This window comes from Scyliorhinus canicula, chromosome 12, assembly GCF_902713615.1.
Source record: "Scyliorhinus canicula chromosome 12, sScyCan1.1, whole genome shotgun sequence".
Lineage (NCBI taxonomy): Eukaryota > Metazoa > Chordata > Chondrichthyes > Carcharhiniformes > Scyliorhinidae > Scyliorhinus > Scyliorhinus canicula.
In genome coordinates this window covers 127,183,833-127,207,731 of record NC_052157.1, presented here as the reverse complement: position 1 = coordinate 127,207,731, position 23,899 = coordinate 127,183,833, and the positions used below count along the sequence as shown (strand labels likewise).

Here is a 23,899-nt window from a genome sequence, read left to right as displayed (position 1 = left end):
ACGGAGCACCTCCAGGAAAAGAGGGAGTAAATTGGAGAAACTTTTTGCCACTTGTGACTTTGAGATGTTTCTCAAAACAGCCATCATTCCCTCCAGTTTATGATGTAATCACCACCTGTACTGTCATTTAAACATAAAACAACTTGGCAGTTAGTTTATGCCTCCTAGTTAAAATGGCAGTGCTGAATCTAATTCAGCATGCAAACACTTGCAGAGTATGTGACATGATGTATGAAATGCTTTATTTGGCGTTCACAGTCGATGCTTGAGCCTCATTCATCAGTCAGTCCAAATGCTCTGTTTAAAAGGGATGTCTTTACCACCGAACTTCGCAATGCTGTCTGCTCAGCATTTCAAGGTACCTCGTAAGATTAATATTCCCACAGGCATCATGTTGTGCTTTGCTGACACTTGCATTGACTGCTATGAGGCTGTCCTTATCAGAGCCTTATTTAAGGCTGGGGAGAATGACGCGAAGCAGTTTTGAACCTCAGCAGTGCAGAGCGGAGGCAATATGTTCTTGTCTTCCTCGTCAGGCAGATTCTTTTTCTTTTCAGATGAAGATGCGTGGGGAGGTGACAGACTGGAACGAGTTAGATTGGGTTTTACTCAACTGTAAAAAGTGCACTTTCTATCGATGCTCCAGTGCAAATGAAGACAGACAGAGCCAATGCCTTTCTAAGAAAGCAGAGGAGAGCAGATAAAGGGAAGATTATTTCATAGGAATCTTCTCTGGTCAATGCAAAGACTCTTTTTCTTTGCTCAAAAGAAATTAGAATTTCTCCTTTAATTGAAATTAAGCATTTGAATGAAAACGACACACAAAATGTATTTTTTTTAGCACGATTTACATTTGCCTGATCTAACAATCGGTGTATGTATGGCAGTTGACCTCCTGTTTTGGGATGATGTCACCAAGGGCAATATGTCGGAAGAAGAGTAGTGAGAAAACCAGACCCAAGCAGCCGATTGCTGGAGATGCTCTGGCTGTTATTGGATGGGTAAGAGTGGAATCAAATGAGGGCAGTTCACTGAGCTGAAGAAAGAGGCATTGGAGGGGATGGGCCTGGTTGACTTTGTCAAAGGCTTCAGGAAGGTCAGGGGGGGTGAAGAAGGCAGACCGTACCACGGTCAAAAGTCAGAGGCGGTTATGGCGCTGTTGTGGAGGTGAAAACCTGAACGCGGACATTCAATAACTTGGAAGGAACGGGGGTAATAAAAAACAGAAAAGTGCTGGACAATCTCAACAGGTCTGGCATCACCTGTGGAGAGAGAAACAGTTAACATTTCGGATCAGTATGACCCTTCTTCAGAGCTAAAGCGAGGGGTACGCTGGTTACTGCAAATTTTCCAAAAGCACCCTGTCAGCAGAGTTCGAATTAATGTTACAGCCCATCATCAGTTGCCAGTGAAATTGTATATTTTGTGCCAGCTAGCTAATCTGAATTTTTGCTTTGATCTTTACCATAAACTCGCAAAATATATTATCCACTGCAGAATATAATTCTGTGACAACAGCTCCCTGTGAGCAGTATGATGTTACATGATACAAACTTCTTGTGTGCAAACAGATAGTTACTGGACTTTCTATCCGTTCAGGCTACTTAGAATTTAATCATTAGAAGCTTCCTTTCCTGAATGCATTTAGTGATTGCATCACAGCAGCAATGTGATTAGTCTGCAAGACTGAAGGAGCATACTGTCAGGATTGAGAAGGGCTCATGTAATTTTCACGTCCAAATGCAATAGGTTGGTGTTAAGCAGCTTATGGCTTTAATAAAAACATTAGGCCTACAGCAACAGTTTAGAGACTACCACTTTTGAAACTCTTGAACTGGGTTAGCAGATAATTGCTCGCATAAATGTGTAGGAAAGTGGTGAGAAATGGAACACCTCTTACCCGTTCGTGGATCCAATATTAATTTCAATATTCCTTGGTTGAGTAGTCGCAAGCTAAATCTCCCTTCATCTCCACAATGTTCCTTAGTGCCAACCTCGACGAAGAAATTTCAATCAAAAATTTGCGTTTCACGTACTAACACTCTGATGTACGTACTGGGTAAAATTTCCAGCCTGTGACAAGTTTTGTGCAGCTAGCTTTTCTGAAAGCACTCTTTGATTGTGGAAGTCATTAAGTACTAGATAAAGGAGGATAGGGATGGTAGCACAGCTTAAATGTTACTGGGACAGCAATCTGATCCCTTCACTGTCATTGGGTCAAAGTCCTGGAACTCCCCGACTAACAGCACTGTGGGTGTGCCTATACCACCACCTTCTCAAGGACACTTAGGGATGGGAAATAAAAGTGCTGTGGCCTTGCCAGCGACGCCAACGTCCCGTGAAATAATTTTTAAAAATTCAGAGGGCCGGACTAATACTCTGGAGACAAATTAGGCATGATCATGAAACTACCAGATTGCTGTTAAAGGTGGAGGAAATCTGCCAGCCTAACCTGGCCTGGCTTATGTGGACTCCAGACCCATTGCAATGTAGTTGACTCTTAACAACCCTATTAAATGGCCACTCAGCTGCATCAAACTGCTACAGAAAAGTTGAAAAAGTGTAAAATCGCATAGACCGCTCAGCATCAGTCTAGACACTGGAAATGACAAGGACACCAGTCTACCTTGCAAAGCCCGCCTTACTAACAACTGGGAATGTGTGCCAAAATAGCCAAGCAACAGTCTAACATTTAATACAAACTGAATAATAACTTACAACCAATGTCCCAACTCCTCCATAACCATCCCACTGTCCCCACGTCCAGGAGTGAGTGGGGCTGGGCGTTCTGAACGTTGACTCCTGACCTTGTGAAGCCTCGTGGAATTAGGTGAAGCACACAGCAAGGCCAGCTAATGGACATTTAATGCTCAACTGAGGAGTAAGTGATCCTGCATGTTGAACACCACAGAAACACTGGCCACTGATAACACCATTACTGGCTGAGCCAGCTGATTTCTGAAGGACATATCTGCCAGACTGTTGAGAGAACCAACAAGAGGAAAACCCTACTCAGTCGCTTCATTACCAATCTGCCAGTTATAGATACAATTATCAATGAGAGTATTGATGGGAGTAACCACCACACAACCTGACACAGAAGAGCTCCTTCATTGTACTATGGGACACCATCATCGTTGCTAAATAGGATATATTTTAAACGGATTAAGCAGCCCAACTAGATGCATCACATGTCAGTACGATTGGTCTCCCCGGGTCAAAATGCACCAAGAGGTTGATAGTGGTGTTCAGAGGGCTGGAGGCCATTCCGTCTTTGGTTGACATGAAAGGACATAGACCCAGAAGCTTCTTCAGGACATTGGGGTTATGGATCTGGGTGCGGAATGTTGAGCTTGTGGATCAAACCAGCTGGCCGCGAATGTCACGAAGCGCGGTCCTGAACTCTCAGTGTACAGCAAGCTGGTAAAGCCTGGCTATGAAGGATGAGCCAAACTCTTCATGGACCCGGTGCGGGGGCCTCCGATGTGGCCTGGCCCACGATTGGGGGCCACTGATCGGCGGGCCGGCCTTTGTGGCTGGGACCTCCTTTCCTACACGCCGGCCCCTGTAGTCCTATGCCATGTTGCGTCGGGGCCGGCGCGTTGAAGAAGGCCACTGTGCATGTGCGCGTTGGCGCCAGTGCCACTGCGCATGTCCTCGTTGCCGTTGGCGCAACTGCGCATGAGCGGATCCCGTGGCACACAGTTCGCACCAGGATCTGCAGCTGGAGTGGGAACAGCCCATTCACGCCGTCATAAAACGGGACAGCATTTACGACGGCGTGGACACTCTGCTGCAGGATTGGAGAATCCCACCCCTGTTTCTCTTGCCACAGATACTGCCAGAATAGTTTTTATTTTATTTTGTTTAATATAAATTTAGAGTACCCAATTCAGTTTTTCCAATTGAGCGGCAATTTAGTGTGGCCAATTCACCTAGCCTGCACATCTTTGGCAAACACGGTGATAATGTGCAAACTCCACACGGACAGTGACCCAGAGCCAAGATCGAACCTGGGACCTCGACGTCGTGAAGCAGCAGGGCTAACCCACTACGCCACCGTGCTGCCCCATTGCCAGAATAGTTGATTATTTTCTGTTTACTCCTGATATCCAGCATCTGCAGTATTTTAATGAATGGCCCACTCAAGGGCCTTTCCCTGCCGCCACTGGTATTTCACTAAGAGCAGGTTGGCACTTCACCACCTGGGGAGGCCATCCACTAAAACCACGTGGCCTACTTGCAGGCTCGACAGTTAGGGAGAGAGGCACCTCCTGTTCAGCGTAAAATGGTGACATGGCGTCCAACGTCACTGGAAGCTGCGGCAACTGCTGGGACAGGAATCAGCAACTGAGCAGCAATGATGGAGGAAACCCACTGTTCAATTAAATGGAGGAAACCCACTGTTCAATTAAGTGGAGGTCCTGGAGAGGGCCAGGAGTTTAATCGCGAGGCAAATGGTGTGTCTTCCTGTGGGGCCAGCCTTTGTCCCGCCCACCCTGGCTAGCCCACTGGAAGAATGTCAGTTTTTGCTGGGCACCCTGGGCTGGTGGCAAACGGCCCATCACCACTGGTAAAATCATTGCAATCATTTTAAATATCAATATTTATATATAAAATCCAGAACTATTATGTTCAATCTTCCTTTGGGTAGGTGCAGGGAGAGACTGAAGAATCATAGAGAAATTAAATGGTTGGAAATCAAGCGGCCTAAATATGAAGGCTGATATTTTCCAATTGCATTCCCAGTGATAGCCCAGTTATTATGAATCGTTTCCCCTCTGTAGCACAATTGAAACGTCTAGGCTGATGTATGTAAGGAATGCATTTGCTGCCTTTTTCTCATTCCATGGCTCACTTTCTTCCAATGGCTTCAGATGTAAAGGTTCATTTTTTTATGATTAGCATTCTGAATACTGCTTACACTTAACAAAGGCAACAGCTCGTTCAAGGTTTAATCTCTTCACCTTGCAGATATTCATGAGCATTTTATTTCAATTTTAATTGAAGATTTGTGTACGTAACGGCCCTGTCAGCTGAGGTAAAATATTCCGAATCTTTCCATTTTGTCGCTTATTCAAATTCTTGCATATTATGTTCCTTGACTTTCGGTTTTCTATAGTTACAAGGATCTTGTTGGTCTCATTATGTGTCTGTCGCCCAGTAACATTCATGTAACTACTACTAAATACATGAATTCTTGGCTTATTGTCTCACCCTGTCCACAGGTTTCTTTCTCCTGAGCTTGTCACTGTGCTTGCAGGTCACGTGGATTCTTTTGAGTGCGTCTTCAGGCTTTATTTTATAATAATAATAAATCTGTTCCATTTGCCCTGCACCAGACAGACACTGGAAAAGCAGCAAATTATGCAAACACACACCAGGGATCATGTGCTCTATTGTTAGGCATTGTACCTGTACACAGCACATGCTGACAGAATACTTTATCATCAGTGCAGTCCTGTATATATCACTGACTGATTCTTAAATGCGCTTCCACTGAATGTTAAGCTCTTAAATTATCTGTCCATATCTGTACAGAGAATTAACTGCCCTTCCTTTGTTATGGAACTGATTCACCCCCAGTCAATAGGGCATTGTTTGCATTTTCCCAGGACAATTTTATGAAACCAGAATTCTGATGTGTTAGGCAGGTTGGCTCGATGTGGACTGCACTCGATGCAGGGAAGTTAAAAACAGGTGTCTAACACTGGTGAAGATCCAACACTGTTTTATTCAACTATAGAACTGCTATACATATTCAGCTGTGGGGTGACACTATACTGATCTGACTGGTGACCTTGTAGTAACCTGACCAGACTTACTAGCTACCGCATGGTGTTTGCACTTGCTAGCTCGTGGACTCTGACTGTCTCAGTAGCTGGGTCCCGAGAGAGCGGGAAACCTAGTGCCCTCTGGTTTCATAGTGGTAGTGTCCTGTCTGGTGATTGGCTTACTGGTCATCCTATGTGTCAATCACTGCCTGTCTGCATCTCATTATATACATGAGTGGATATTATGACAAATTCAAAATTAGGAATGGCTTAAAACTGTCCACTCGTAATCCACCCGTGGCTGCTCTGCTCACATTCTTTAAATAGGAAAGAACCAATTAACAGGTATGACTGACAACAGGCTATAAATCCATGCATATTGCATGCAACAGTTTTGCAATAATCAAGTCCATGCTTATCTGCCCATGAGGCTTATTGAAAAGTAACTCCCAGGTTTAAAAACGATTGGGTGGGGACTTCTCTATTTATCTCCTTGGTGGAGAACAGTGAGAAATCTTGGACTTACAGCAGACATGTTATAGACCTTCCATCCATTCAAACAGATTCTAAATCGAGCAGGTTTGGATGTCTTCAGTCCTCCTCACCTAAGCCCTCAAACAGTGGCATACTCCACTTGTTACTTGCAGGCCCAGACCCATACCTACTATAATTAAGTCCACATTTTGTATCAATTGTTGTGCCTGGACTCAATATGAGTCCATTTGGTTTCCTACTAAATATCGGTTCCAGTAAATAAAATAAAGTTTGTCCCAATCAGTAGCAAGTTAGACTTATTGGATGAAAGCTGTGAATAGTGCACCCTCTTCCTTTCTTGTAGTACACGGCAATTTAAGTGAGTGAACCATTCAAAGTTTTTTGTGCGGTTAAGAGCGGTGGTAACAGGCAGGGTAGCATGTGACACAGTGGATAGCACTGGGACTGCGGCGCTGAGGACCCGGGTTTGAATCCCGGCCCTGGGTCACTGCCCATATGGAGTTTGCACATTCTCCCCATGTCTGTGTGGGTTTGACCCCCACAACCCAAAGATGTGCAGGTTAGGTGGATTGGCCATGCTAAATTGCTCTTTAATCGGAAAGAAAAATAATTGGGTACTCTAAATTTATTTTAAAAAAGAGCGGTGGTAACATCAAGAGGCCAAGTTGTGTGCAGCCTGTGTGGGAAGATTCAGCCCACGCAGCTTGTTTACTGTGTTGGCAGTGACCCCTCTACAATTGCATTTCCTTTATTGTCATGTTTTAATATGGGAGTAGCTCAGTAAAAATAAAAAGGATTTAAAGTTCTGATAGGTACCCCCCCAAACAAAAACATTCATGTCATTTGTAAAGTTAAGCATAGTACACAAAGGAATATTTGGTTCTCAATGTTTAGGTAGATTTGTGTGACCTTCCGTTTATCACTTTTAAGCCACTGGGCTGGCCAGGCATTGAATACTTAAATGAAAAATAAAGCAATAAATGTGTTGCATGTGTTTGAAACATGAACTCTGAAAAGGTAAGGGCCCAGATGTCGCTAATGGTGTGGTTAATGTCAATCGCCGTTACTCATGCGTAAACGATATAGCAACTTCAGACAGGAGCAGATATGCGGTTAAATAAATGCTGATATCCTAACGTTGCTATCCAAGTGGCATCTCACTGTCTGACGTACTGTTGAAGTACATCAAATGGCATAAAGATGGCACAGTGGATGCCACAGAAACTTATGTCTTGCCATTGCAAGTATAAGTACTATTTTAACAATACGATAAGTGTTAATTGGCGGCAGGGAAAGGCCCTTGAGTGGGCCAATTGGCAATGAAAAGGAGTCTTACATGTGTGGAGTTCCATTGGAGATTTTAAAAATGTAAGTTTTTTTTTAAAATGCCACTTCCTGTTTTACTTTCTCTTTGTCTCTTCCATCTTTCTCCTCTGATCCAATCCTTCTTTTCTTCTCCTTTTCCTATATTTTATTTGCTATTTAATCCAGTCACTCTACTTTATACTTTTTTTCAGATCTTGTGCTGTTTATTTCTCACATCTTCAACCTGATTGATTCAGGAGATAGACAGTTGATTGCCCTGTTCATCCCAGATCCCAGTTGCTATGTCATTTGCAGATACCCTGGTTCATAGTGCTTGCTTTGATTCCACGTTATCTGCAATGATATTCTTTGCGTGTCATCATGAGGGTGACTATCCTCCCCTGATATCTCTTCAAAGGGGTCATCAGGTAGAGGACCCTCTGGGAGGAATGCAGTTAAAACATAACGTGATGTGACTGCTTGTCTACAGGTAGTTATGGGTGAAGATTGGTGAGGTTGTTCCTGAGCTCATTATCCACCCAAAATGTTATGTATTTTCCACTAATCACCAGAATGGGTCACCAGTATGTTTGCTGCTGCATCTATCGAGCTGCCTCAAGTATTTTGAACAGTACTGTACTCACTGATAAAGCTCCTGCAGCTGGTTTGCCTGAACTTATTTTTGGGCAGATGAAGAAGAATGGAGCTGTATATGGCCCTTGGTCCCTGTTGGACAAGCTTCTGTGCAGGCATTGGGAAATAATGACGCCTTTAGCAGCTGTATGAAAGTGTGTTTGTGCAGAGGTATACTGTTGGGAAAAGAGGAATGTAGTGTAAATAAACAGTGGCATAATTTTGGCCAGCGAGCTGGCAGGGAATAAAATTGATGCTGGCAAATGATCAGAGACAATTCAGGATCTCTTCCCTGCTTGGAGTTGCCAAGTCTCCTGGAATAGACAGGATACTGCTGGATTCGCCATCATTCCCCTGGATGCTATTTCAAAGCAATTCTGGAGATTTTTAAACAACAATTCAAGATTTTCTTCTGTAATTCGTAGTCCCTGGCCACAGCCTAGTCATGAATGTTAGTAATTGCATTCCAAGCAGCTATGTGGGCACAGTATGATGACATAAAACGTAACCCACATGATGCTGCACATGTACAGCACTGATGAACATTGCTGCTGTTTTTTTTCCCGCCAGCACTACCTGAGCTTTGAGTCAACCCCAAGAGGGTCTGAGAAGGCTAAGAAGGAGCCAGGAGGTAAAGGACCAAGTAATTAAGTGGAGGGCACTCCAACCTTTGTTTAAGGGAACTCCTTGCCAAATAGCACTGTGGGTATACCTATAGCACCTGGACTGCAGCAGTTCAGGAACCCAGCTCACTAACACCCTCTCAAGGGAAATTAGAGATGGGCAATTGTTATGAACCCTGGTGATGTTCAACACAAGGGCATCCCAAATCCCAGAAGGGAAACTTGGGGCATTGGTTTTTAACCTTTTTATTATTATGATTTGGAAAACATGTGAGAAAAGTGATGAAACCTGGTGAGGAAGGGGCTCAGTCATCATGTAAATTATTCAAATAACAGAACGTTTATTAAACTCGAAAGGCAAAAGTTTAAAGAACAGCATTTACAGTTAACTACAATAATGGTTACCCAGGTGGCATGCTTAAAGTACTCCAAATCCAAATCTAGCCACTTTCCTAAATTTTAAGAATGCACTTTCCCAAAACAACACCCCATAGGTTTTAACACGATGAGTCAAATCCAACAATAATTACAACAGGACCTGTAGCTTCCTTTTGGGGAGCTTTCTCCTAGTTTAGGGACACAGACAAACCTCTCCTGCTTTCTCTTTTGCACAACAGCGTGCTTCTCTGAGAGAGCTCTGCTTTGCAACTGGCGTGACTATGATCTAACTCCCTAGACTGCTAGTCTCCACTTCGCTAAACAAAGTACCTGTTTCAACCCGCTACTAGGCTGATCATCTCACAAGCCCTCCATGCAGCTCAGTTTCTTTTTTTAAAATCCAATTCTTTACTTTTCGTTTCATTCCAACTTCCTAACACAATAAATGCTGGCAACCACATCCCGCAACATAATTTTAAAAAATGTCTGAACTTTCAACTGCATGAAAATTCATCGCACCATTGACCAGCATAGAAAGTTTTAGACAGAGCTGAAGGAAATTCCGGGGACTTGAGGTAAGAGGAAATGCTGTCACTTGATTTGCTGCTGAGCTAGAAAAAATACATTGAGCAAATAAGCCCACTTGTTTTAAGATGGTCTAATCGGCAAAGCTGCTGATTTAGCACCTTTTTGTGTGAAAACATGTTTGACCTGGTATTAGAACCATGGTAAAATGGTAGTGACTGAGCAAGAAATGATGACCTCGGCCTAGTACATTGCTTCAACCCTGAGGAGGCAGCGGATGGGCGATCATTGATTTTTAATGTGGTAGTGTTTCATTTGTGTTAAAATTACAAATTCAAAAAGGGAACAGGAACAGAGAGACCTGGATGTATATGTACATAGATCATTGAAGGTGACAGGACAGATAGAGAGAAGGCAGCATGGTGGTTAGCATGGTTGCTTCACAGTGCCAGGGTCCCAGGTTCGCTTCCTGGCTTGGGTCACTGTCGGTGCGGAGTCTGGACGTTCTCCCCGTGTCTGCGTGGGTTTCCTCCAGGTGCTCCGGTTTCCTCCCACAGTCCAATGATGTGCAGGTTAGGTGGATTGGCCATGCTAAATTGCCCTTAGTGTCTAAAAAGATTAGGTGGCGTTACTGGGTTATGGGGATAGGGTGGAGCTGTGGGGCTTAAGTGGGGTGCTCTTTCCAAGGGCCAGTGCAGACTTAATGGGGCGAATGGCCTTCTTCTGCACTGTCAATTCTATGTTGAATGTTAATAAATCATATAGTATTAGAACCATAGAATTCCTACAGTGCAGAAGGAAGCCATTCAGCTCATCCAGTGTGCACCCACCCTCTGAAAGAGCACCCTATCCCTCCCCCGCCCTGTCTCTGTCACCCCATCTAACCTGCACATCTTTGTGAAAGAAACAGGAGGACCCAGAGGAAACCCACACACACACACTGGGAGAAAGTGCAAACTCCACGCAGACAGTCAACCATGGCCAGAATCGAACCAGGGTCCTTGGTGCTGTGAGACAGCAGTGCTAACCACTGGGCTTCATTAATAGGAGTATAGAAGACAGAGCAAGGAAGTTATGCTGAACTTAGGCAAGGCACTAGTTAGACTTCAGCTGACAATATTGTGTGCAGTTCTGATCTCCGCACTGCAGCAAGTATGTGAATGCATTGGAGAAACAGCAGGAAAGGCCTACAAGAATGGTTCCAGGGATGGGCAACTTCAGTTATGAGTATAGATTGGAGAGTTTGGGACTGTTCTCCTTGGAGAGAAAAAGGGTGAGAGGAGATATGATAGAGATGTTCAAAACCATGAGGGACCTGGATGGAGTTGATAGGGAGAAAGTGTTCCCCTTCCTAATGGTATCAAGAATGAGAGGGCACAGCTTTAAGGTGATTTGCAAAAGAAGCAAATGAGATGTGGGAGAACGTTTTCAAGCAGTGAGTGGTTCAAGGCTGGAATGCAGTGCCTGGAAGCGAGGTGCAATCGAGGCATTCAAGAGGACATTATTTGAATAGAAACAAAATGCAGGGGTCTGAGAAAAAGGCAGGAGAATGGCACAAAGCCATAATGATTGTTTGGAGAGCTGATACAGATATGACTGGCTGAATGGTCTCCTTCTGTGCCATAAAAATTCTGTGATTCCATGTTCTTCTATTGTCGGGACGTTGATCAGAAAATGGGGTCGTTTTGGAAGCCAGGGTTAAACATTTGAAGATCCCGAGGCGGTTGTTTCAAGGGGAAGAGAGGAGAAACCAAAAAAAGAAACAAATGTCAAAAAATTGAGTCTGGGAGAGCGGCCAAGGAAAGTGGAATGAGGGGTGGATGAGAAATTGGGCCAGTGAAAAAGTTTGCCAGCTCGTGCCACGCCGTTGCCGTTTCGGGACGGCACTTCCACCAATGTCTCCCAGAATATGTCCAACCAGAGCGGACAACCCTAACCCTGTTGGAAGCCATGGTACGTCATATATGGAGGTGATGAGATTACAGAAATAACTTCATTATTACCACAGGCCCTGCATTGGTGGCGCAGAACTTTTAATACTGCTGTGCAAGGCCAGAGGTCGGGTGATTGTTCGATTTTATTTTAACCGTTCCTCTGTAGCTCTTTAAATTTACCTTCTCCTAATCTTCAGTAGGAAATGGAAACCATTCCCCGTTGGCTGACCAGCATCATTAGTCTATGTTGCTTAGCTTCTTTTCCCTTCAGTATTTTTAGTACTAAATGGTTCTCAGGGAATTCTCCTGGTTATGTGATGGAACAAAAATATTTTGAAAACTCCAAAGGAAATAATAAAAATAGAGGCTCCTGTTCTTGTTCAGCAAGTGATTAAAAGAAAAAGTATTGCAACGTACCAGGTAGACCGTGGGCGGGATTCTCTCAGCCCGGGGCTGGGCCGGAGACTCGCTGTGGCCGACGCGAATCGTGCCCCGACGCCGGGACTCGATTTTCCGCAGAGCGGCGAATCAGCGCCATTGGCGCTTGCACGGTCGGCTCGGCGCCGACCGGGGGCCACTCTACGGGGGGGGGGGGGGGGGGGGGGCCTCCGTTGTGGCCTGGCTCACGATCGGGGCCCACCGATCAGTGGGCCGGCCTCTCGGGCTGGGGGCCTCCTCTCTTCCACACCAGCCCCTGTAGCCCTACGCCATCTTGCGCCGGGGCCGGTGCGGAGAAGGGAGCCACTGCACATGCGCACGTTGGCTCCAGTGTCACTGCGCTTGCGCAGTTGACGCTGGGATCAGCAGCTGGAGAAGCTTGGGCCACTCCAGTGCCGTGTTGGCCCCCGGTAGGCGCCAGAATTGCTGATCCTGAGGCCGTGTTGACGCCGTCGGGAAACGCGACGGCGTTTCCGACAGCGTCAACACGTAGCCTCAGGATCAGAGAATCCCGCCCCATGTACCTCAGGACTGCTAGCCACTGGGACCATTGAGTATAACAAGGTGAGCATACAGTTCAGAGCAGTTATTTGCAGCAGATCGAACAAATTATAGCTAACTTTTATATTTGTAGGGGCTCTGTTCCTCTTTACAGTAGGAACAAAAGATGAAAAGGTTGCCGCACCAGAGGTTACTTAACCAGCTTGTCAGACTTTATTAGTAAGGCGTTGCCTGGTTACAATCCAAGGTGAAAGTGAGGGAAAATCTCCCAAGTGCCCTGATGATGTCACCACATAATTAAGTGACACACTACACGGAGATGCTTTGGTTTAAAATACATAACATCCCTCACCCTTTACCTCACTAGTACGACAGCTAACATAAAAAAAAACGAAAACCCAAGGGCGCAGCCACAGGCTGAAGGGACAATCCTAAATTGCCCCTTAATTGTAAAAAATAATTGGGTACTCTAAATTTATATTTTACAAAAAGTAGCTAAGACAAAACTTTGCCCATGAACTAACAAAGCCAGCCACTTTCAATCTTTAAGATGCTTTCCGAGTTTCAGAGATAATTATAAGTTCAATTAGCTCAGTTGGCTAGACTGCTGGTTTGTAATGCAGGTTTAATTCTCGTACCAGCTGAGGTTATTCATGAAGGCCCACCTTCTCAATCTTGCTTGAGGTGTGGTGATCCTCAGGTTAAATCACCACCAGTCAGCTCTCCCCCTCAGAGGGGAAGGTAGCCTATGGCCATCTGGGACTGGCAACTTTACTAATGGAAAATAGAAATTATCATTATCGTGGCAATCTCTCAATGGCAACTCTCACCAAGGAGGTCAGGTGCGTTATCCAAATTTTCTTTGAACAAAACTGTGCATGCTTTTGTTACCACGATCCACATTATTCCAAATCTCTTCTGACTGCCTCAATCCTCCATTAACTTTCGCTCATCAAAACCAGCTCTCCTATCCTAACTCTCAGCAAGTCCCATTCACCCAGCATCCCCTGACCTTGGACTTACATGTGCCATCGTCCCCCATCTCCATGTAAAACGAGTGCCTGAATGTCTTGATTTTAGGATTTTCATCCTTATTTTTGAATCCCTCTGTGCCCTCACCCCCTCCTTACTTCTGTAACTCCTGTCACCCAACAGCCCTCTGAGAACTCTGCATTCTTCCAACTCTGGCTTCCTTGTCCATCGCCACTTGCTTCATCCACCATCAAAGCCATGCCCTCAGCCAGCTCTGCTGGGAGCTCTGAAATTCATTACCTAAACCTTTTTGCCTGTCTCTCCTGTAAGACCCCCCCTTAAAATTCACCCTTTTTGTCATCTGCCCTAATATCATCTCCTTCAGATGTGTCATGTGTTTTTCAGTTACACTCCTGAGAAGGACCTTGGAACAATTTACCGTGCAAAAAGGTGCTATATAAATGCAGGCAGTTGTTGGTTCTTGTAGTGGTGGACTGTATCTTTTTGCAGTGCAGGTCTGAGCTGGTTGGCAGCAAGATCGGAAACTGCTCTCTTCGGCTATTTTTGGTTTGAGTACGTTTTGCACCAGTCATGCTGGTTTACTTCATTCGGTTAGAGTGCGAAGATTGCTGCCATGTAATAACTGTAGGATAAACAAGCAGCTTTTTTCGGTACTGTATATGACATATATTTTATGCTCATTGGGATGAGGGATATGAGTAAATTGGGAGTTCAAAAACCTCACCAGTGTTGGCGCTTGGCAGTGTGAAATTCAGTGTAAACCTCCTTGTGCTGCACGCTTAGCTTCAACCTTAGGTTGCTGATCCAACGTTAACCCTCTGTGTCTCAAGGGGTGGCACAGTGGATAGCACTGCTGCCTCACGGCACCGAGGTCCCAGGTTCGATCCTGGCTCTGGGTCACTGTCTGTGTTTGCGTGGGTTTCGCCTTCCCAACCCAAAGATGTGCAGGCCAGGTGGATTGGCCATGCTAAATTGCCCCTCAATTGGAAAAAATGGGGCGGGATTCTCTCAGCCAGGGTCGGGCTGGAGAATCCCCCGACCGGCGCGAATCGCACCACGCCGCCGCGACGCAATTGGTGTGGCGATGGGCCGAGCGTCCGTCGTAAAAAAACACGAGTTCCGCCGGTGCCGATCACACCTGCTCTTAGTTGGCGGGACCTCGCTGTTGAAAGGTCCACGGGCGGCCTGTGGGTGGCAAGGGGGGTCCGACCCCAGGGTGGGGGGGCTTCCGATGTGACTTGGCCTACGATCGGGGCCCACCAATCGGCGGGCCGGCCTCTCTGGCTGGGGGCCTCCTTTCCTCCGTGCCTGACCCTGTAGTCCTGCGCCATGTTGCGTCGGGGCCGGCGCGTTGAAGTGAGTCACTGTGCATGCGTGCATTGGCGCCGGTGCCACTATGCGTGCTCCGCGGCGCCCAGTTCACACCAGGATCAGCAGCTGGAGCGGCCTGGTTAGAATATGAAACTTGCAACCACACCAAGCCCTTACTGCAGTGAAAATGTGGTTTGATTGAACTCAAATGCCCCTGCTGAATTTGGACTTCCCTCATCTGAACCAGACCTTACCACCTTTCACCTACCAGTAAAAATGCAATCTATTTGAAGTGGAGACAGGACTTCAATTCTGTGTCCAGTCCACTATTTTTAAAGACCCCCTAGAGTGTCTATGACTCTGTGAAAGTCCAATCCATGTGATCAAATTATATAAGTTAAAATTATTTGGGTAAAGAGGGAAAATGTTAGGGTTTTTTCAAAAATCATTCCTTTTTTGGGTGGAGGCTTGATTCGTGTAAAGCTAGTGGGCAGTGTGATCGTTAGCTCAGTTCGCTGGACAGCTGGCTTGTGATGCAGAGGAGGCTAACAGCATGGGTTCAATTCCCAAACCAGCTGAGTTTATTCACTAAGGCCCAGTCTTCTCAACCTTGCCTATTGCCTGAGGTGTGGTGACCCTCAGGTTAAATTACCACCAGTCAGCTCTCCTCCTCAAATGGCAAAACAGCCGATGATCATCTGGGACTATGGCAACTTAATTATTTTATTTATGATCATTAATTATCTTGATGTTTAACATGAACATTCTCTTCAAATGCATTTTGGAAGTAGGTTAAGTGTCGGAAAAACTATAACATTATGTCAGTTCTATGAAATATGAAATGCATTACATAAATAATGTCATTTTCCACACTCAAAATTTGGAGTGTGGGGGAGGTTTGTCATTTCTACTGAATTAAGGATAGTTTGTGGTTTATTGACCTCACTTAGGCATGATTTGGGAAGTATGTGGGGGATAACTGGAGGATTCTAAACCTTTGCGTTTATCACAGTGTAAATGACTTCAGCTGCCCAGACTATTGATCCTGCCATTAGAAAGTGTTTTAATAGCTTAAAAAAATATATTAAGGAATTACAATATTCTGACATATTGAGTTGGTTAGGAGAGTAACAATACGCTGTTGAAATAATTGGCATGATTGCAAGTATTATAAAAGCTGAAAAACCTCTCCCTCAAGTGGCGCAATTAGGTACTTAATGAGAATGTTTTCTTTGTAAGGCTTTGTTCTCTCCTGTATTGCTGCCGATTTGCAGAATGGACATCTTGTTGCATGGGGAATTGGAGGAAAAAATAGCTGAGCTCACAAAACAAATGTAATGGAAAGAATTATATAATACAATGGAATGCTGTGAGGGTTCAGTTCAGGGCTTGGGCTTTATGAAAAACTCTTGGATGAGCTTTCTTTTTTAAAAAATTGATATATGTAATAACCATCTGATCTTTCTGTCACTGTGAAAGATGACTATTTCTGGGGTTGGTTTAGACACGGCTGTAGCACAGCCAGGGCATCTGGCTGCACTGGCACAAAGACTCCACTTGGTTGAGCCTTGTTGGCATATTTCTTGCTGAATTCCCAAACAATCTGGACTTTAGAAGCAGTGGTTACAATTCAGGCCACTGCTGTGTGCCTATAAGAGAAAGGTCCCCAACGGAAGGTCAGTACCGCAGAGGGAAAATTGCAGTTGTGGGATGGGAGAACACCTGGGACCGAGGTAGGCAGAGGCCTCCTTCTGTGGACTGGAGGAGTGCACCTCCTGGCTCACAAATAAACTGGTAAAGGAATTGATAAATGACATTGTCTTGGGCAGCTTCTGGTCAGCTGGAAGCTGGAACTGTTCCTTCCCAAAACAGCATCAAAATCCTTGCTGCTTATTTACACCCAAGAGAGTGCCTCAAGATGGAGGTACCCTCTATGCACTTGTAACCTTTAATCGAAGTAAAAATGGCCACAGTTACCAAATTGCCTTTTTGCAATCCCTCCACAAGCTGATGCCACCAGATGCCACCTTTCTATTTCCATGTTACAACCATTGCAGTTAGCTCAGAAGTCTGCCTGCTGCTTGTGGGTAACTAACTGTCCCAGAACCTGACACTGCCCCCTGGAAATTGGCTGGGAAGTTGTGACCGTACTGGGGAAATGGCACGCGGACGGCTAACGGGAAATTTCTAGACTTGCCAGTCTCGATTTCACCCTTCCCTCACCACCTAAAATTCTGTCCGAAGAAATGGTTTGCTGTGCTGATATTGTCGTGCTATCAGCTCTCCAATTCATTGTTTCCCATCTCTTCCCTCACCATAACCTGTATTAAAATTCTGATGCAAATTAAATTTTACAGCACCATTCAGGGTGCACCAAAGCACTTTACAGTCAATAAAGTACTTTTGAAGAATTGTAATGTAGAAAACGCAAGAGGCAATTTGCACACGGGAAGCTCCCGCAATTAGCAATGCAATCACGACCAGAGAATCTGTTTTACTGCTGCTGGTTGCCGCATAAATATTGGCGAGCGCACCGGGAATGACACGCCCACTCTTTGAAATAGTACCACAGGATCTTTTACATTCACCCAAGAGAGCAGACCGGACCTCGTACAAATGGCTTCTCCAAAGTACTTCAACTCTCTGCAGCATTTCCTCAATACTGTTAGCTTAGATTTTTGTGCTCACATCTCTGTGACCTGAAGCCACAACCTTATGCCCCAAGTGAATGTGCCACCAACTGAGCCACGTTGACATCTCTGTGCCAGCATGGTCAGTTTGCGCTATGGAAGTCTGCAGACAAATTGGAAGTTCAATCTCGCCGAGGGGATGCACTGGTGAAATATTTATGTTCCCACGTGCAGACTGTTAGAAGTGACAGCCTTCGTTCATTGGCAGAAACTTTAGCCGCTGAGTTTGACAGTCAGGATATCAAGGCCCACTTTGGAGATCGTAGCACTTAATCTAGACTTGCACTACTGTGCAGCACTGGGGCTCGTCAGAGGTGCGATCTGTGGGACGCGTGTTAAATCGAGGTCCCGCTTGCCCTTTCGCGTCGCGATAAAAGATCTGGGCCGGAGTTCTCCGGTCGTCAGGGTTCACATTTCCCATTGGTTTCAACAGGACATCCCTTTGACAAGTAACGGGAGGATAGAATCCTGCTGCTAGGGCAGCACGGTGGCTCAGTGGGTTAGCACTGCAGTCTCACGGCGCTGAGGTCCCAGGTTCGATCCCGGCTCTGGGTCAAGTTTGCACATTCTCCCCGTGTTTGCGTGGGTTTCGCCCCCACAACCCAAAGATGTGCAAGGTAGGTGGATTGAACACGCTAAATTGCCCCTTAATTGGAAAAAATTAATTGGGTACTCTAAATTTAAAAGAAAAAAAAAAGAATCCTGCTGCTGGCGAACGGCGCCCGGCCAAGAAACATGCGGTTGGGGGAAGCGGAGAATCCCGCCCTGATCACACTACCTAAAAAAGCACAAAGGAGGGGCAGCATGGTGGCGCAGTGGTTAGCATTGCTGCCTCACGGCGCTGAGGTCCCAGGTTCGATCCTGGCTCTGGGTCACTGTCCGTGGGGAGTTTGCACATTCTCCCTGTGTCTGCATGGGTTTTGCCCTCACAACCCAACGATGTGCAGGGTAGGTGGATTGGCCATGCTAAAAATTAACCCTTAATTGGAAAACATTAATTGGGAGCTCTAAAAAAAATTTTTTTTTACAAAGAAGTTGCGCAATGGAGTTCTCCTGATGTCTTGGCAAACACTTCCTTTTAGCCAACATCATAAAACAGATTATCTGATCATTTATTGAACAGCAGTTTCTAGGTCCTGGCTGCTTTGCTTGCTTGCATTGTAGCCGTGACTACGCTTCAAAAGTGCTTTGTTGGCTGTGGAGCATTTTGCGAAGCCCCGAGGATTTGAAAGGCACTATATGAATGCAAGTTCTGTTTGCTTTCTCATCCACACATTGCAGCACAAGCTGTGGCCCCTGGCTGTTGTGTTTTGCCCCAAACAGCCAGCAACTGAGTGATACAAAGCGTTTGAAACCAAGCACGTGCACGCCAAATAAAAAGGGTTTTGTTCCCTGAACTCTTGAGCCGACAGCAGTCCCCAGTGGAATACATTGCCGAGGGCACAAAAGGTTATGTTGTTAGCATAACTGCATGTGCCTGATGCCGAGCTGCTTTTTTTTTGTCTGTTGACACACCACATGATTTTTATTGAGTGTCACCGCGACAGATGTTTTTGTACGCTGCGACCAATGTCTTCATGCTTCAGTGTCCTTCCAAAAAAGTAAATCCAGTTGGGTTTTGTGCTGTTTCGGAGCTGGTGAATACAAACTGGAAATAGTAATAAACATAACTCAGACTGATGGAGCAGTTTCTCTTTCCTCTGGGTGCACGCGACTAAATCTAACCCGAGGGAATTTTGGGAATAAACCCTCTCCCGTTTCTGTCAGCTGTATGAAGCCCAAAGGTAAAAGCACTTTGGCCAATTTCAGCCCAGTGCCAAATAGCAGCACTTCCAGGACACTGTGATTGCATTTTTAAGTTGTCGCAAACTGCCTTAGCAGGCAGCCAATAATAATGAGTATTGTGAAACAGAAACAACAGTGGAAGCCCGTGACTTTTAGTGATTAGGGGAATTGTTTTGGCTGCAGGAATTGTAGACTGCAGTCTGTCAGGGCCCGTTGGGGAAAAAGGAAGTGGTGGACCCTATTGGGGGTGAAGGGAACCCCTGGGCAGCTTAACAAAGTCATTAAGCAGAATACCTTACTGCCGAAACAAACCAGCATCTAAGACGTAGCTTGGCTGGTGGTGAGGAGGGCCCACCCTGTCAGATCCTTCACGCCCCATCCTGAGTCTCAGCACTACCGCTGAATAAAAGAATTAATTATGTTTTGGGAACAAAAAGGATCCTGGTTGCCTGTAACCTGTGTGCTGCACTCCCACCTTTCAGCTGCTGCTGGCTTAGTGCAAAGTGTGCTTCAGCCAGACAGACCCAGGAAGGCACCAGATTCAATCGTTGGTTTGCAACATACTGAGCTGAGGTGCTCCAGTTGGCTCCTCACCTCTGATTGTCCTTACTTAAAGTGCCTGAGCGCAGAAGTTGGCGAAGGTCAGGAAGGGACTTTGCAGCGATGCCCCTTGATAGCACAATAACTGTCGTCAGTCACAACTGAATAATGGCCAATTGGGTGTGGATGATTCGTGTCATGACAGTAGGGCCTAATAAAGACTAGACCCTCTCAGAAAAGGAGGTAGGGCGGGATGAAAAAAGGAAGAACAAAAAACTGAGCCGAAGCGAAATTTTATATAGAACATAGAAAAATACAGCACAGAACTTTTGACCTAGATTAAGAAAGAATTAATCAACACCCCATCATTCTACCGTAATCCATGTACCTATCCAATAGCCGCTTGAAGGTCCTTAATGTTTCCGACTCAACTACTTCCACAGACAATGCATTCCATTCCCCCATATCTTTTTAATTAGAAATGAAAAAATGAAAATTGCTTATTGTCACGAGTAGGCTTCAATGAAGTTACTGTGAACAACAAATCTCAAATGCTGTCAAACCCTTGCCACTTTCCACTGCAGTAGCTCTTGCTAAACGCTGAATTTGCTAGTTTTATGCATTCTTCATTGTTTTATATTGGCTTTTTAGCATTTTTCTATAAAATCAAATGTGCATCGGCAGGCATTTACTGATGATTCCACACCAGGAGATCAAATTTACAGTACTGGTCATTCATTTGTATGTCTGAACAACAGTTTGTCACTGGAAAGATTTTCTGAAAATGCAAAGCAATCAGACTTGTTTATACTTGTTGAATAGTTCTATTTGCAATACAGTTGGTAGACAAAGCATGTTAATATGATTACCAGTTTGATTCATGGAATGTTTTTCTTATTGTAGAAGGACATCGCACTAAAACCCCACGAACGCTTGGAGAAACTTCAGAATCCTCTTGCCAAGAAAAAGCGCAATGAACTGCAAAATGGCCTGAGTTTCCACGCCAACAAGAATAGACACAGCTACCGCCATGGAAGTTCTGACAGGGAAAATGACCCCAGCTTGAGTCACGGCCATGGGAAGCAGAAGCGTTTCCAGAAGAGGCACAGACAGGTAGGATTGATCCTTCTTCATTTGGGAAAGAGCAGTGAACACGATATAGGACACCTTCGGCTGGAACTTCAATAAGATTAATTTTTGTTCTCCCCCCCCCCCCCCCCTGGATTTAGCCAATACACTAATTGATGGTTTCCCTAACATATGAGCGATATTTGTGTATTTAAAAGAAAATGGATGCTGGAGGCACAAAGTGTTTTGAAATCAATCTTTTATACATTAAGAATTCGGCCATATTCCACCCCACAGGGGTTGTGGTCTTCTTCTCCAAGGTTGTCAAAGATTCAGAGCAAAGAAAAATTATTCCGAGCAATCACAGTTCTGCGCAAATGAGTGTGAGCCGTTGACCCAGGCTGTCAGTGATTCAGAAGCCTTAGTTTGAAGTTGTATGGAAACCCATGTGGGAGATGAAGATGTCATTTTGGGCTTAGTGCTGTGGCAAACAGAACAAGAGCTGCAATGAAGTTAATATCAGTTTTGACCCAGCTAATCGTGTTTGCAAAGGATTTTCTTATAGGCAGCATGCTTGCACAGCAGTCAGTTGAGCTATTGACTGTACTGTATTCATGAAGCTGCTGCAGCTTTGACTTTAAGGTCAGCAACATTGATTGAATTCACTGACGATGAGACACTTTAACAGATCCGTGTGTGGCTCCTGGAAATATCGGTTGGAGTTAACGGAGTCACGATGGTCACATTTTCCCCACCTCAGCACTTTGTTTAATGTTCCGTGGAGTACAATGGGATGACCCCAGATGAAGTTGGAAGAATCCTTCTTTGTTGTAACTCTTAAAAATCCCATGAGATTCAATAACAATCTCCCTAATCACATACACTTAATGACCAACAATGCTAGCTCGCCCTGTGATCAGTCGACGTCAACTGAGTAGAGAACCAATAAGTGCGAGAAAAAATATGGAGAGAGTCTTTCGCAGAGAGCAAAGCGCATTTGCTTTTGTAAGATTAGCATAAAATCAAGAGCGGGGCAGCATGGTGGTGCAGTGGCTAGCACTGCTGCCTCACGGCGCTGAGGACCCGGGTTCGATCCCAGCCCCGGGTCACTGTCCGTGTGGAGTTTGAACATTCTCCCCGTGTCTGCGTGGGTCTCACCCTCTCAATCCAAGAAGAAAGAAAGAGTAAACTGAAGATTTTGTGGATAGAAATCTTTGCATAATGTTGTGAGATTTGACAGTTGATCTACTGTTTATCGTGAGAATGATTATGCCTTAATTCTTTTTAAAAATAAATTTAGAGTACCCAATTCATTTTTTTCCAATTAAGCACAATTTAGCGTGGCCAATCCACCTACCCTGCACATCTTTGGGTTGTGGGGGCGAAACCCATGCAAACACGGGGAGAATGTGCAAACTCCACACAGACAGTGACCCAGAGCCGGGATTGAACCTGGGATCTCGCTGCCGTGAAGCAGCAATGCTAACCACTACGCCACCCTGCTGCCCCGATTATGTCCTAATTCTACTTCTTCACATTTCCTTCCTCTATTTGCTTTGATAGTGTGGTTAGGATGGGGCTTAACTCTCTAGTGGCTTGCAATTCAAATGCTGAATGTGGAGTTCCAGAATGAAATCAAGATTCAGAGTTGATATGTTCATTACTTCAATGGTAGATTAATATGAATACTTTCAGAATGTCAATTGATATTTCTAGTCAAAGCAATAGCTTATTGTCATTCCGTTCTGGCATTCCATCTGCAATATTATTTAGTCGATGGCTTATAACTTGAGCAGTGAACAAATGCTGGCAGCAGTTGCTCCGTGAAGGTAATGGGTATACAGAAATAGATACTTGTTCATTTGAACGGTGTTCGATAAAGACGAAAGACTGAATTAATAGAGCTCAAGTTATCTGTGAACTATGCAGAAAGGAGGTCATATCCAGAGAGGGATGATGGTAATATGGGATGAGATGAGAGTATTGTGATAAGTGAGTTAACAAATGCTGGAATAGGCTGAAAACTGAAGTAACAATGCCAGACGAAGTGTGGACGCAGATCAAATAGATCCTTGGAAGAGAGGAAATTGGGCCTGTCCCCAAAGTAGGCCCAAAGTGGACGTGTATACATTTTGTTATATTTTGATGATTTCCACATTGCAAATACGCCTCACAGTTTGTTTGCTTGTTTCATCTGTAAGCATGATTTCGCAACAAGTGCTGCTACCTGTGTCATGTTCCATCCACTTCAAGTTAACCAAGGCAATTAATTAGCATTTCTAAAGTCTCTGCGAGATTGCTGTGGTGCTTGACTCCTAAATAGAATTATAATATTTTTTAATCAGAGCATATTTCAATCCAGTCAAATTGGTTTTATGAACCTGTCAGTCGGAGACCGTAGGGTGGGATTTTACAGCACCACCCCCTCTGAAAGTCCTGCCCATATGTTACCAATTCCAATATTTTCCCAAAGAAAAGCCACCTTTTTCCCATTGGGAGGGATGGGTGATGATACTTCATAATTTGTGTTATTTGACACAGTAATTTTAGGCCATGCCTTTAGGACTTATTCCCCCAAAAGCTTTTACACTATTTGTGAGGGATTCTCTGAGGTTCATGGCATTAATGTTATTATTAGATTTCTCTGGTGTGAGATCAACACTGGATTTATCTCCAATACACCATCATCTTATTGCATTGTATTTTGCTGTGAAAGTAACAGTGAGATTAACAGCACACATGTTATTGAAAATGCAAATCATGCGTACATAGTTAAAAGCGAAAACCTGGAAGTTGCCATCCAAGATGCAAGTTCTTCCATGAACTGTGCCAAAGCAGCATCTCTCCATCTGTCTATTGAAGTGTATTGAATCATGTGAACTTGCTGTAATGGTACCATAGTTATG

At 44.8% G+C, this 23,899-nt stretch overlaps 1 protein-coding gene across 8 annotated transcripts in view; it reads left to right on the top strand.

The window, feature by feature from the left end:
• auts2a (activator of transcription and developmental regulator AUTS2 a) overlaps positions 1-23,899 on the top strand; it is a 1,338,783-nt gene that overhangs the window by 336,858 nt on the left and 978,026 nt on the right. For all 8 annotated transcript variants that reach the window (XM_038814055.1, XM_038814058.1, XM_038814057.1 and 5 more), the window contains one exon: positions 20,829-21,038. In XM_038814055.1, the coding sequence (XP_038669983.1) occupies positions 20,829-21,038 (210 nt within the window). The remainder of the gene's footprint in view (positions 1-20,828; positions 21,039-23,899) is intronic.